The sequence below is a fragment of the Lemur catta genome, chromosome 1, assembly GCF_020740605.2.
Source record: "Lemur catta isolate mLemCat1 chromosome 1, mLemCat1.pri, whole genome shotgun sequence".
Classification (NCBI taxonomy): Eukaryota; Metazoa; Chordata; class Mammalia; order Primates; family Lemuridae; genus Lemur; species Lemur catta.
The window spans coordinates 5,390,343-5,403,485 of record NC_059128.1 but is presented as its reverse complement, the minus strand read 5'-3'; the positions used below and the strand labels follow the sequence as shown (position 1 = coordinate 5,403,485).

At 46.5% G+C, this 13,143-nt stretch overlaps 1 protein-coding gene across 3 annotated transcripts in view; it reads left to right on the top strand.

The window, feature by feature from the left end:
- EML1 (EMAP like 1) overlaps nucleotides 1-12,599 on the top strand; it is a 168,739-nt gene extending 156,140 nt beyond the window's left edge. For all 3 annotated transcript variants that reach the window (XM_045560982.1, XM_045560976.1, XM_045560988.1), the window contains 5 exons: nucleotides 7,311-7,408; nucleotides 7,517-7,604; nucleotides 9,016-9,111; nucleotides 10,324-10,454; nucleotides 11,068-12,599. In XM_045560982.1, the coding sequence (XP_045416938.1) occupies nucleotides 7,311-7,408; nucleotides 7,517-7,604; nucleotides 9,016-9,111; nucleotides 10,324-10,454; nucleotides 11,068-11,193 (539 nt within the window). In that variant the 3' untranslated portion in view covers nucleotides 11,194-12,599. The remainder of the gene's footprint in view (nucleotides 1-7,310; nucleotides 7,409-7,516; nucleotides 7,605-9,015; nucleotides 9,112-10,323; nucleotides 10,455-11,067) is intronic.
- Nucleotides 12,600-13,143: the final 544 nt, after the last annotated feature.

Here is a 13,143-nt window from a genome sequence, read left to right as displayed (position 1 = left end):
CTATAAATTGCCTTTTCTGGACATATGTAAATGGAATCATATAATATGTAGTCTGTTGCATCTATTCTTTCCCTTAGAATGTTTTTGAGATTAATCTGTGTTACTGTGCATCTAGCAGTAGTTTATTGTATTTTAAATGCCGGATAGTATTCCACTTTATGGATAAATGCCACATTCTGCTTATCCATTCATCAGTTAATGATGGATTTGGGTTGTTTCTGGTTTTTCACTCCTATGATTAATGCTGTAAGCATTCATATATATGTCTTTTTGTAGACATGTTTTCATTTCTCTTGGTTAAATTCCTAGGGGTGGAATTGGTGGATTGTATGGTAAACATATGTTTAAACATTTTATGAAACTGCCAAACTGTTTTTCAGAGTGGCTGTACTGTTGTATATTATCACCAACTGTGAGGAAGGGTTCTAGAATCTCCACATCCTCACCAACACTTGTCATTGCCTGTCTTTATTGTAGCCATTCTAATAGGGGTGTGATGGTGTCTCATCGTGGTTTTAATTGGCATTTCCCTGACAATTATTGATGTTAAGCATTTTTTCATGTGCCTGTTAGTCATTCCTGTATCTTCTTGGTGAAATATCTATTCACATTTTGCCCATTTTTTAATTGGGTCGTTCATCTTACTATTGGGAGAGCTTTTTATATATTCTCTATTTAAGTTCTTTATCAGATACATGATTTGCAAATATTTTTTCCCATTTGTAGCTTGTCTTTTCATTTCTTAATGGGGTCTTTTCAAGCACAAACATTTTAATTTTGATGACGTCTGGTTTATCAGTTTTTTCTTTTGTGAATCGTGCTTTTGGTGAAATACCCAAGATCATAAAGATTTTCTCTTATGCTTTCTTTTAAAAGAGTTGTTGTTTTAGCTCTTACATTTAGGTCCATGATCCATTTGACTTAATTATAGAAGAGTTATAAGAGTACACAGAATTAACTCTTTTGCATGGTGTGAGGTAAGTCTGAGTTTATTTGTTCTGCATATAGATATCCAATTGTCCCAGCACCTTCTGTTCAAAAGGTAGTCATTTCCCTGTTGAATTACTTTGAGCTTTTTATCAAAAATCAATTGATTATAAATGTAAAGGCTTATTTCCAAATGCTCCGAAATAAAGTTCTGCCCCTTCACCTGTTTACCTTTGTGCTAGTACCATGCAATCTTGATGACTATGACTTTAGAGTAAGTTTTCAAATTTAGTAGTGTAACTTCTCCAACTTTATTTTGTTTTTCAAAATTGTTTTGGCTATTTTAAGTCCTTACTATATATAAATTTTAGGATCAGCTTGTCAATTTCTAATTTAAAAAAAAAAAAAAGCCTAACAGGATTATGGGATTATGTTGAATTCATAGATCCATATGGGGAAAATTGCCACCTTGACATTATTGAGTTTTCTAAGCCATGAACAAGGAACGTCTCTCTATTTATTTAGATCTTCTTTAATTTTTCTTATAGTTTTTGATATACACATCTTACACTTCCTTTGTTCATTTCTAATTAAATTATTTATTATGCCCTTGTGTTGGAATTATTTTCTGAATTTTATTTTCAAATTGTTCGTTGCTAGTATATAGGGATAAAATTGAATTTTGTACATGAATCTTATACCCTATGACCTTTCTAAGCTCCTTTATTAGTTTTAGTACAGCAGTCCTACCTTATGCACAGGGGACACGTTCCAAGACCCCCAGTGGATGCCCCAAACCGTGGATAATACCAAACCCTATATATACTATGTTTTTTCCTATATATACATGTACCTATGATAAAGTTTAATTATAAATTGGACACAAAAAGAGATTAACAACAATAATTAATAATAAAAGAAAACAATTATAACAATATGTCATAATAAAAATTATGTGAATGTAGTCTCTTTTTCTCAGAATATTGTATATAGTGTTTTCAGTTGAGAAGTGTGCTTCCCTCTTCTACCTTCTGAAAAAGTCTGTGAAGGATTAGTATGTGTTTATTAGGTATTTGATAGAATGCATCTGAAGTCGGTGAGGCCATCTGGGCTTTCCTTTGTGGGGAAGTTTTAAATTTTACTAATTCAGTTCTTTACTTGTTGAGTCCATTTGGTGACATGGGTCTATCAAGGAATTTTTCTATTTCATCTAAGTTGTCTAATTTGTTGGTGTAAAGTTCATAATATTTGCTTACAGCAAATATTAATCTTCTGAGGCAGGTAGTGAATAACCCATCTTTCATTCTTGGTTCTGGTGACTTGCGTCTTCCCTCTGTTTTTCCTGGTCAGTCTAGCTAAAGGTTTGTCAATTTTGTTGATCTTTTCAAAGAACCAACTTTGGGTTTCATGGATTTTTCTCTATTTTTCTGTTTTTTTCTGTTCTGATCTTTATTACTTCCTTTCTTCTCCATGGTTTATGTTTACTTTCTTCTTTTTTAGTTTCTTAAGGTGGAAGCTTGGGTTATTTATTGGAGACCTTTCTTTTCCAGTGTAGATGTTTAAAGCTAGAATTTCTCATTAAGCACCGCGTTGGCCATATCCCATAAATTTTGATGTGTTATGTTTTCATTTTCATTCAGTCCAGAATATTTTCTAGTTTCCTTGATGATTTCTTGTTTGGCCTGTGGGTCATTTAGAAATGTATGGTTTAATTTCCAAATATTTAGGGATTTCCCCCATTTTCTTCCCGTTATTAATTTCTAATTTAACTGCATGGTGGTCATAGAATGTATTTTGTATGACTAATCATTTTAAATTTTTCAAGACTCGTATTATGGCCTAGCAGATGATCTGTCCTGGAGGATGTTCTGTGTGCACTAGAGAAGAATGTATTCTGTAGCCTTGGGGTGGAGTGTCCCACACAAGTCAGTTAGGACAAGTTGGCTGATAATGTTCAGAGTTGACAGTGTTGTTCAGGTCGTCTATATCCTTGATGATTTTCTGCATAATTGTTCTGTCAGTTGCTGAGAATGAAGTATTGAAATCTCCAATTAAGACGGAATTGTTCATGTCTTTTTTCAGCTGCTTTCATTTTTGCTTCATGCATTTTGCATGAATGATTGGACAGAGGTTGTACCCAAACACCTCAATCCCATAAGCCTTCTGTCCTTGGCCAGTGGATCTGTGTGCCGGTAGAAGAGCATGTTCAAAGTTCAGGCCATTTCCAAGTCTGCCTGGCTTTTACTTTCCACTGACCCTTTTGCGTGTCCTCTGTGGTACGTGCAACCTCAGTTTGGCCAGGAGGGTATGGATATGTAGGGTCCTCTCCTGTCTCCCCTGTGCACACACCAGCCTCCCATCAGCCAGGAATACGCTCACGCCACCTGCAACCGTAACCTCAGGCTGGTAGAGCCATTGGCCCTCCCCACCCAACCGCCCTAGAAGGTTGTCACTTCCATCACCAGTGCTGCTGGACCCGGGTCACCCAGGGCTTCACATGGAGAGAGCCCTTTGACCACAGCCGTGCAGCTCAGGGAAGACCACCATGGATTCACCAGTTTTCACCTGAACTTCCACAGATTTTCAAGCATAAACATGCCTCAGATTATTCTATGTCTTTGGTCAACTTCCAGAGTGCTGAAATGGTGGTTTTCATCAGTTTTATACAGTTTCACAGTTGCTTTATGGGGAGAGGATTTCCAACCTTCTCATTCGGCCATATCTGGAAGTCCTGCCCTCTTATTCTTTTTAATTTTTGTTTTTTTAATATGTAGGGTATCACTATGTTGCCTGGCTGGAGGGAGTGGCTATTTACAGGTGCAATCATAGCTCACTACAGCTCTGAACTCCCACGCTCAATGAGCTCAAGCAATCCTCCTGCCTCAGCCTCCCGAGTAGCTGGGACTACAGGCATGCGCCACCACACCTGATTTTCAATCATGTTTTAACAACTATTTTTCATTTATGAAATATTTTACATAAGATGGTCTTATGCTAATAAACTGTCATGTAGAAGTTTATTAAAACTACAGTCAACTATGATTGTTGGCAAAATGCCAGCCCCCTTAAAAGTTTATTAAATGTAGAAATTTAGTAGTGACAATTCTCACATTTAACATACATATCAGGAATTTTATTGAGCACTTTATGATTGGACAAAATGGAACTTTGATTGAATTAAAATTGTATATTTTTAAAAGAAATACAGAATTGGGAAGAAAATAATTTTATATTCAGTAAGCCCAACCACAAATACTTAGCCTGCCTGTTCTAGTTTCAACCCATTGAAATGAGGATATATGTCTAAAAGTAAAGGTGAGGCCAGGTGCATGGTGGCTCATGCCTGTAATCCCAGCACTTTGGGAGGCTGAGGCAGGAGGATCACTTGATGCCAGGAGTTCAGACCAGCCTGGGCAACATAGTGAGACCCCATCTCTATAAAAAAATAAATAGATAAATTAGTCAGGCATTGTGGTACACACCTGTAGTACTAGCTTCTCAGGAGGCTGAGGCAGGAGGATCACTTAATCCCAGGAGTTCGAGGCTGCAGTGAACTTTGGTCATATCACTGCACCCCAGCTTGGGCAACGAGTGAGACCCTGTCTCTCAAAAACAAAAAAAAAGTAAAGAAGAAAGAGAGAAGATCAAAATGGACCAGGTACAGTTGGTCATGCAGTATTTCTGCTGTCTACTCTTACCATGTCATTGAGATGTGAGTTTCTCTGTCTTTACTAGCATGAGTCAGAACCTCGTATTGTTCACTGTGTCACCTGCAGCATCAAATCCCACCTCTCCTGCCTGGGTCTAAGACCTGCCCTGATGCAGCCCCTGCCACCAGCCAGCCTGTTTCCCCTGCCATGTAGTGTCCCCCACACTGCGCTAGACCCTGTGCAGAGACAGCAGCCTTGTCTCTGAGCCCCAAATCGCAAGGCCCAGTGTGACAGTAGGGAGGCCACACAGCGGCTGTACGGCTGTTCTTCCACCTGCAGACCGTGCCCCACTCGCGGTTCTCATTCCAAACCCTGGTGAGCCGAGCATGCAGCTTCCTGCCGGTGCCACTTGCCCTGCGTGTAATTAACAGCCCCAGTTTCCTCATCTGCAGAGTGACACTAATTGTGCCCCCTACTGCAGCCTGTTGGGCTTGTCCCCAGCCCCCACCTGGTCAAGAGCAGGCAGTCACTGAAAGTGGCTGTGAGGTTTCCTCCTCCTCTGAGTGGGGACTTGGTGCTCTCGTCTCTGTAGTTCTCCGGCTGATTCTCACTTTGGCCCGAATGCCGGCTTGTCACAGTGGGGAAGTTTAGGAATTTCAGTGTGTCTGAGAAAGCTGGGAATGACGCTTAGAGGGTCTCAGGGGAGAGGAAGACAGGTCACGGGAAGACAAAGGGCTCTGTAGGACTCGAGAAATGGGCTGTGCCTGGGTTCCGTCTGGCCTCTGGTAGCGGTTGACCAACACTGGTTGGTTTTGCTTTAGTAGGCAGACAGCTGGTTTTAGATATTTATGAATGAATATAGGTAAAAGAGCTGGGATTGGAACACAAGGTTTCCTGACCCCGAAACTCACATTCTCATCCATGTGCTCTGCCGTCTTTCTGGGCGGTCATGGTCGATGGGGAGTCATTTGAGTGGCTGGACGGCTTTTGTGCTGGGGCTGTCAGGGCCGGGGTCTGGGAGGCTGCCACCACTCCCCCGCCCCACCCCGACGAAAGGAACATTTCTCTTGGTCCTGCCTTTGTCTTCCTAGACTTTGCTGCTGGCATTTCCATAGTCAGGCAGCGCCCAGGGATGCATGTGTTCAGGATCTTTTTTTTTTTTTTTGAGATGGAGTCTCACTCTGTTGCCTGGGCTAGAGTGAGTGCTGTGGCGTCAGCCTAGCTCACAGCAACCTCAAACTCCTGGGCTCAAGTGATCCTTCCACCTCAGTCTCCTGAGTAGCGGGGACTACAGGCATGTGCTACCATGCCTGGCTAATTTTTCTATATATTTTTAGTTGTCCAGCTAATTTCTTTCTTTTTTTTTTCAGTAGAGATCGGGTCTCGTTCTTGCTCAGGCTGGTCTTGAACTCCTGAGCTCAAACGATCCTCCCACCTCGGCCTCCCAGAGTGCTAGGATTACAGGCATGAGCCACCGCGCCCGGCCACATTCAGGATCTTGAGACGATGGTTGGGGTGGGGGGTGGTCGGAGTCATCCAAAGTGAGGACGAAGGTGTCCCTGGACTCTGAGTCTCTCCATGCCTGTGCAGAGGCTGGGGCTGCGGACGGTATGATCGGCAGACTTTCGAGGATTGCTCGTGTCAGCAGCGAGCTTAAACTGCTACATGAAGACTGATGAGTAGAGTTTTAAAGAGGAATTACCATCTGATTAAGGCTGTCAGAGATGGAAATGGATTGCCCAGGTGGAGTGTGAAACCCTATTTTTCATTTGTCTTTATAAACAGACGCAGGGATGGTAGTAACACAGGCATGTTTGTCAAAACTCTTTGAACTGTGGGCACCTCATTACATGTAAATTATACCTACAAGTTAGTTTTTAAAAGGCAGGGCGTCACGCTCTGACTTGATTTTTTTCCTTAAATAACCCATTGCCCTAAACTTGTTTGTCAAATAACAAATGGTTCCATTATGAAAGAGGCCTCGTTATTTTAGAGTCCGCAAATGACCAGATAGTTCTTTGAGACCATTTTGCTCAGGAGTGTACAACCTACCCCCGACACTGCACATGTCAGACTTTCGACTGTCCTTTACCCTTACGCTGTGTCAAAGGGGCAGTGAAATTTAGCAGCGAAGTGCCCGGACCCTGCAGTCAGACCGCCTGGGTTCGAGCACCAGCTTCAGAAAGCGTGGCACGTCCGCTTGTCAGCCGCAGGGCGGGTCCTGCTTCTCGTTAGAGTGAGCGGCTTCCCTTGTGTTTCAGCACGTGCGTGGTGGCCTGATTCCTTGGGCCTTGCTGGACCAGGGACCCAGGGGAAGGAGACGCTACGTGGTGGCGGGGAGGGCTGCCCAGGCAGGGCCTGCGAGCGCAGAGGCGCGAGAGCCTGCATGTTCAGGAGCCTCTGGGCCCCTCGAGGGGACTGACTCTCCACCTTCAGTGCTGGGGACAGGGTGGCCAGGAAAGGGTGTTATGAGATTTTATAAAAGTTTATGGAGAGAGTTTATAAAAAGTTTATAAATCTTTACCAGATTTTATAACCTGATCAGGTGTGTATTTTTCAAAAGACAGCTTTGGAAGTGATACCGGATTCATTGAAAAGCAAATTTTTCTCTTTGAAATATTTCATCAAAGTGGCTATTATGTCTAAATCTGTGGTGGCAACTACCATTATCCTTTGCAGTGAGTACAATGTTTATTTTTAACATTTGCAACATAACCTGTCCTCTTTTTGTAGATGGGAATTTCTTGGCAATAGGCTCTCATGACAACTGCATCTACATATACGGAGTCAGCGACAACGGGAGGAAGTACGCTCGAGTCGGCAAGTGCTCAGTGAGTGACCTTACTATTCCTCGCGAGTGTGTGTGTCGTCTAGCGGCAGGGTGGTGTGTGCAGAACCCGCAGGGCCAGAGGGACTCACGCAACGGTTCTCTCTCCCAGGGTCACTCCAGCTTCATCACTCACCTGGACTGGTCTGTAAACTCGCAGTTCCTTGTGTCGAATTCTGGAGACTATGAAATCCTTTACTGTGAGTAGCACCCGGCGTTGTCTGGGGTTTAGATCACATCAAGTGCAAAGCATTCACTCCGAGACCCAAACGGGGCCTCCATTAGGACCCACTTCTGTGTGACCTGGGCGCACGATGTCAGCTCCGGCCTGGGTCTCCTCTTCCGTAACACGGAAGAGGTGGGTTGCACAGCCCCCCAGGTCCCACCCAGCGCTGAGACACCCGGGGTTCAGGCTGACCGTGGGCCCGTACGGAGGGGAAGATGCAGGGCCCACCTGAGGAGAAGGCCACGCATGCACGGAGGGGCCGGGGCCATCCATACAGAGGGCCCCGTGAAGGTGCCATCCCAAGCAGCCAGAGACCATGAAGTCCCTCCCGCCTGGGTGGACAGCAGCCCCTGCAGCCCCTCCTCCTCCTCCTCCTCTCCCACCCCCTCCCTGGCCAGTCTCTGTGCCCGGGCAGGGTCTGGGAACGTGAGGGTGATACTGGCAGGTGCTTACTGAGCACAGGCTATCTGCGTGCATGGATTCCTGAAACATTTACCCACCACCGGCCACGTGCCCAGCTTGGAGCTAAGCAAAGGGGATCACGGGGCACGAGAAAGGGTTGGCCTCTGCCCCGCTGGAAGTTAGTAGAAAGTGCCCTTCACCTGCATTTTCCCGTACGATCCGCAGCACTTTCTGGCTTAGTCCCATTTGACACGTGAGGAAATTGGGGCTCAGACACCAGGCCACGGGGACCAAGAGCCAGTGGATGGGGAAGGAGTCACACCTCTTGGGCATGTCACCCACTTGTTGTGGAGCCAGGACAGGCAGGTCTGCTGGTGGTAGGGGCAGGGGGTCAGCGTGTACTAGGACGAGCCCCCTCAGGCAGCCACATGGTCTCCCCTCTCCCCCCTGTCCAGGCCCTGTCTGACTCAGGGGCAGAAGCAGGGTGATGGTTCTCAGGGATAATCCTGGGGCCTAGAATCTTCTTAGATTTGGTCTCATACTCTACTAATGAGAGCTTATTTGGAAAACAAAAAACCACCTGGAAGATTTGGGCACTTGGTGTGGTGTGACTGGCCTCCATGAGCTTCCTAGCTCTGAGCTGGAGGGACTGAGGGGTGGGGGCTGACAGCAGGGGCGGGTTGTGTTAAGGGGCTCCGGTGGGGACCGTGCGGCAGAGGCCGGGAACCAGAGATTGTCAAAGATAAGAGAAGCCAGCCCGTGGGAACAGACTTAGAGGAGGAGAGGAAAGTAGAGAGGAGGGGTCCTCCAGCCACGGCTGGGCCTTGGGCTCGGTTCGGGGCAGCTGGCAGATGCGTGCGTGCTTCCCAGGGGGCTTCAGGTGGAGAGTGTCCTTCCCTGGGAGGGCTCTGAGGGCTCAGCCTTGCTCGGGGGAGGGGTGGGGCCTTGGCTTGATGTCACCAGACTGTGCTTGCCTTTTCCAGGGGTTCCCTCTGCTTGTAAGCAAGTCGTAAGCGTGGAAACTACGAGAGACATTGAATGGGCTACCTATACCTGCACTTTGGGATTCCATGTTTTTGGTAAGTTTCCCACAGAGTTCATTGGGTTCAAACATAAGACGTGTCTACATTTAAAATATTTCTCTATTGGTTATGAAATCTCATAGTCACCGCTCTTGTCCACCCGCTCTACTGCTGCCTGAAGCCCCCAAGACACACGCCCACAGCTCCCAGGGGGGCCCGGGTGGGGCAGGCTGAGAAGAACTAGAAAGATGGATTTTGAACCCTTTTCCATTGAACAAAATGGGTCCTGAGATAATTCTCTGGAACCTTTTTATATCAGGTTGTGCCAGACTAACTTAGGTGGACCAGATGGTATTAAGTCAATTTACTTACAATTTGGTAGGGTTATTATATTTTTTTGGCTCTTAAATGAAGTATTCACTTCCTTCAAAGTTCACTTTAGGAATATATTCATGAATGGCCTAAATTAAATTGCCACAATTTAGTAGGATAAACAAGAAAAGGCAGTATTTATAACCTCTTTCTGTGAGACCGCAGTGGGTAAGGTGGTGAGCACTCACGAGGCTCCTTAGAGCGGCATCCTGCTGTTTCCCGGTGGTGAATCCCAGAGCCCGCGGCTGCAGAGCTGCCCGCTGACAAGCCGACGTGCGCCCAGCTCTGTCTCCAGAGTTACTGGGACCCGGAGAGTTTCCCAGTAGCTGTCAGGGAACAGCACCCCCGCCCAACCGTTCTCCAGGCCACCTGGACTCGGCCGCGGAGCCCACGGCAGGCAGATGCCGCAGCTGCAGGCACAGCCGCCAGGGGCCAGCGTCTAGAAACGCCTGGAAGGCACACGCAGACCCGGGGTTCAGCAGTCCTCTGGAGAGACGCTCACGTGTGAAGAGTTACAAAAAAGAAAGTCAGGAAACTGCAGGCCTGAGGACTAGTCCGCTCCTATCGGAGGCTTTGGGGTAAAGGGAAGGTGTCGTGTTCAGAACCAGGGTTTCCAGTACTCTCTGCTGCATCGCCAAGCAGGGGCCTTGAAAGAAGTGGGCAGCCCAGAAAGTCTACCTTTGCTACCCTCGTGTCGTAGCCAAGCGTTGAAGGATTTTCTGAGAGTGGCCGGGGTGCCATGATGCTGGGAGCTGAGACTAAGCGCCCTTCTGAGCCTTGTTTCTAAAGCTGGACTTAATGCAATTTTATTTGCACAACGGCTCCATGGCCAGTTCCGGTGCGATGGGCCCTGTGTCTCTGGTGTCACCAGTGCTCTGTTTGTGTCCTTTGTTTTAGGCGTGTGGCCGGAAGGCTCGGATGGAACTGACATCAATGCTGTCTCTCGGGCCCGTGAGAAAAAACTCCTGTCAACGGGCGATGACTTTGGCAAAGTGCACCTGTTCTCTTACCCCTGCTCACAGTTCAGGGTAAAGAACTTGTTTCTCTACAGTCTTGTCCCTTGGGGGGCGTGCACGGACGGCCTAACCTGTTTAGAAGCCGAACAGAAATGGGCTGTTGGTGAATGTCACCAGCCAGGAATGCAGATATGCCCCTGTTAGCCGCTGCTCCGAGCACTTCCGGCTCCCCGCTGCCCTCAGGGAAACCCCGACCCTCCCGTGACCTACACGGCCACCAGGTCTGTAGCTCCGTGGGCCTCCCTCCCCTCCCCTCCCCCATGACTTCCCTGCTCCGGCCCTGCCGAGCTGAGCCAACCCGATGCCTAGAACGCCCTTCCTCATCCTCCCGCCCCGGCCCTCCTTCACCAAGGAGACTCCTCGCCTCAGCCTCGGCCCCCGGCCGGTGCCTGGTACAGCCCTGTGGTGTGGACCTGTCTCCGGGCCCAGGGTAGGCATTTGCTCGTGTCTGGCCCCCACCAGACCGTGGGGACTCCGTGGTTTGTTTCTGTGTCCCTCCTGTGCACAGAGAGCTGCTGAGTGAAGGGAAGAGTAAAGGAATTAGGGAATGAATCTAGAATCAGGCATTTTCTGATCCAAATAGCTGGCTTTGCAGTAAGCTTTCCCCTGAATCGCTTTTTTCCAGGCCCCAAGCCACATATACGGCGGGCACAGCAGCCACGTCACCAACGTCGACTTCCTCTGTGAAGACAGCCACCTCATCTCCACGGGTGGGAAGGACACGAGCATCATGCAGTGGCGGGTCGTCTAGTCCCCGGCCAGGCCGGGAGCAGAACGCGCACGGAAGACACGACTCGCTTTGCGCTTGGTCACTGTGATTTCTGTTCTGTTTAAAAAATTTTTACAAACCTCAGGAAAACTATGCCCTCCGCCGGTTACCTTAGCTCAGCGGGTCAGCGAGCGTCGCGTCGGACAAGCTGTTCCGTTCCGCGGTTTGGTGTACAACATATGAAACAGTGCACATTGAATGTGACAAAAGGTTTACACTGCGGTGACATCGACAGAAGTAACTGGTATATCCTTAGTAACTTTTCTATGAACTCTTCAAAAATGGTCACAGAATGCCTTTTAAAATGCTGTATATAGTCTACTATTTCACCACCTGGCTTGCTCGGTCGGTATTTATGATGATCATGAGGTCCCGGCCCGCGGTAGCTGTAGACGAAGTGGTCCTACCAGGCCGAACAGCTGCAGAAGACGGCGACAGCTGACTCGCAGAGCTGCGTCGGGAAACTCGACGGGAGGCCGCGTTGGTCACACCTTCTAAGGTCCCACCACCTCTCCCCTCGGCAGGCTGTGAGGAGGGGTTGCATTCTTCTCTGTTAGGCAGATTCTACTCCACACTGACCGCAATATTTCAGCGGGGTACACGGGCGTTGCGGAGTGTCCATGAGACCGTCCTGCCTAACCGAATGCAGTCAGCCTCTTAACACCTGCGAGGTTCACGCCCCTCTGTCCCTTGTTCACGTGCCCTGATTCACCGTGAGGCGTTTCACCGCCACCTTCTGTATATTCATTGGCATGATACGATATCGTACTTGTATAGGATTGTAGCAATTGATAATGAATACGTAAGACTAGGCTTTACTGTTTATGCTTATGGACATTGTACATTTGTATTCTACGACCAAGTAGACCAAGTCAAAAAGTGATCTCCTGAGTGTCCCGTAAACCTGCAGAGAGGAGAAGCCTGGGAAGGCGCCACCAGGTACGAAGGGCAGCTGCTTTCCTGTCTTTGGTGCACGGATGACTCGGTATAGTATGAAATAAGGTTGTGTTCTGCGGAGTAGAACGTAGGTGGCAGAAATTTGTCAAGAAGGCCTTATCCATTTTGATTGTGTGACAGATTGAAATTTATTGTTTACATTGGGGAATGTATCTCGGATTTTTAAATAGAAGAGTAATAAGCAGACTTTAAAACAAATATTACGATTTTTACCCGTTCTAGGCAGGTAAATGAATTGAATTATCTGAACTCTAAGGCACTGGTTGTTTAGAGTGGCTGATTAAGTGCAACTTTTGGAAACATTTTTGATGCCATCACCAGCCTGCTGCAGACGTGCCGGGCACCAGTAAACAACTTGTATTAAAGATGAATCTGTTTGTATGTATCCTTGTCAAATATATTCTATAATGAAATAAAATCAGAAAAGTGGATTTCTTACTGACCTATATTCATGAAAGTATATAAATTAAAATATTTAAAATTAGACATGATTCACACTATATTCTGTTCCACCTGCAGACTTTTTCTCACCTGGGTTATTTATAAATAAACACAGTTTGCATAGCTATGGAAGCATCCATCAGACGAGATACCTATAAAGAATCTAGCTTAATTGCCGTATACAATTGTTGGTTTACTTAATTATGTAAACACTGGAAACAGCAATCATTTTTAAGTTGATAATTGAGGGAATAATAAGATCAGGGAAGGGAAAGAGACTCATGATTGACTTACAAGTCGGTAAGATCAACTGTTATTTCTATATACCTCCACTCTTTGCCACGCCCAGTAATGGAAAAGGGAGAGGTACACCCACTGCTGTTTTATATATATATAAAAAACTGTTATCTTCATATTTGCCTACATTTTAAATGAAATTCTTTAAATGGTGCAGCATTAACACATTAACTGCCATGAGAGTCATATCACTCTAGTTTAGACCCTGGGGCCACGTGAAGCATGTATAAAATCTTG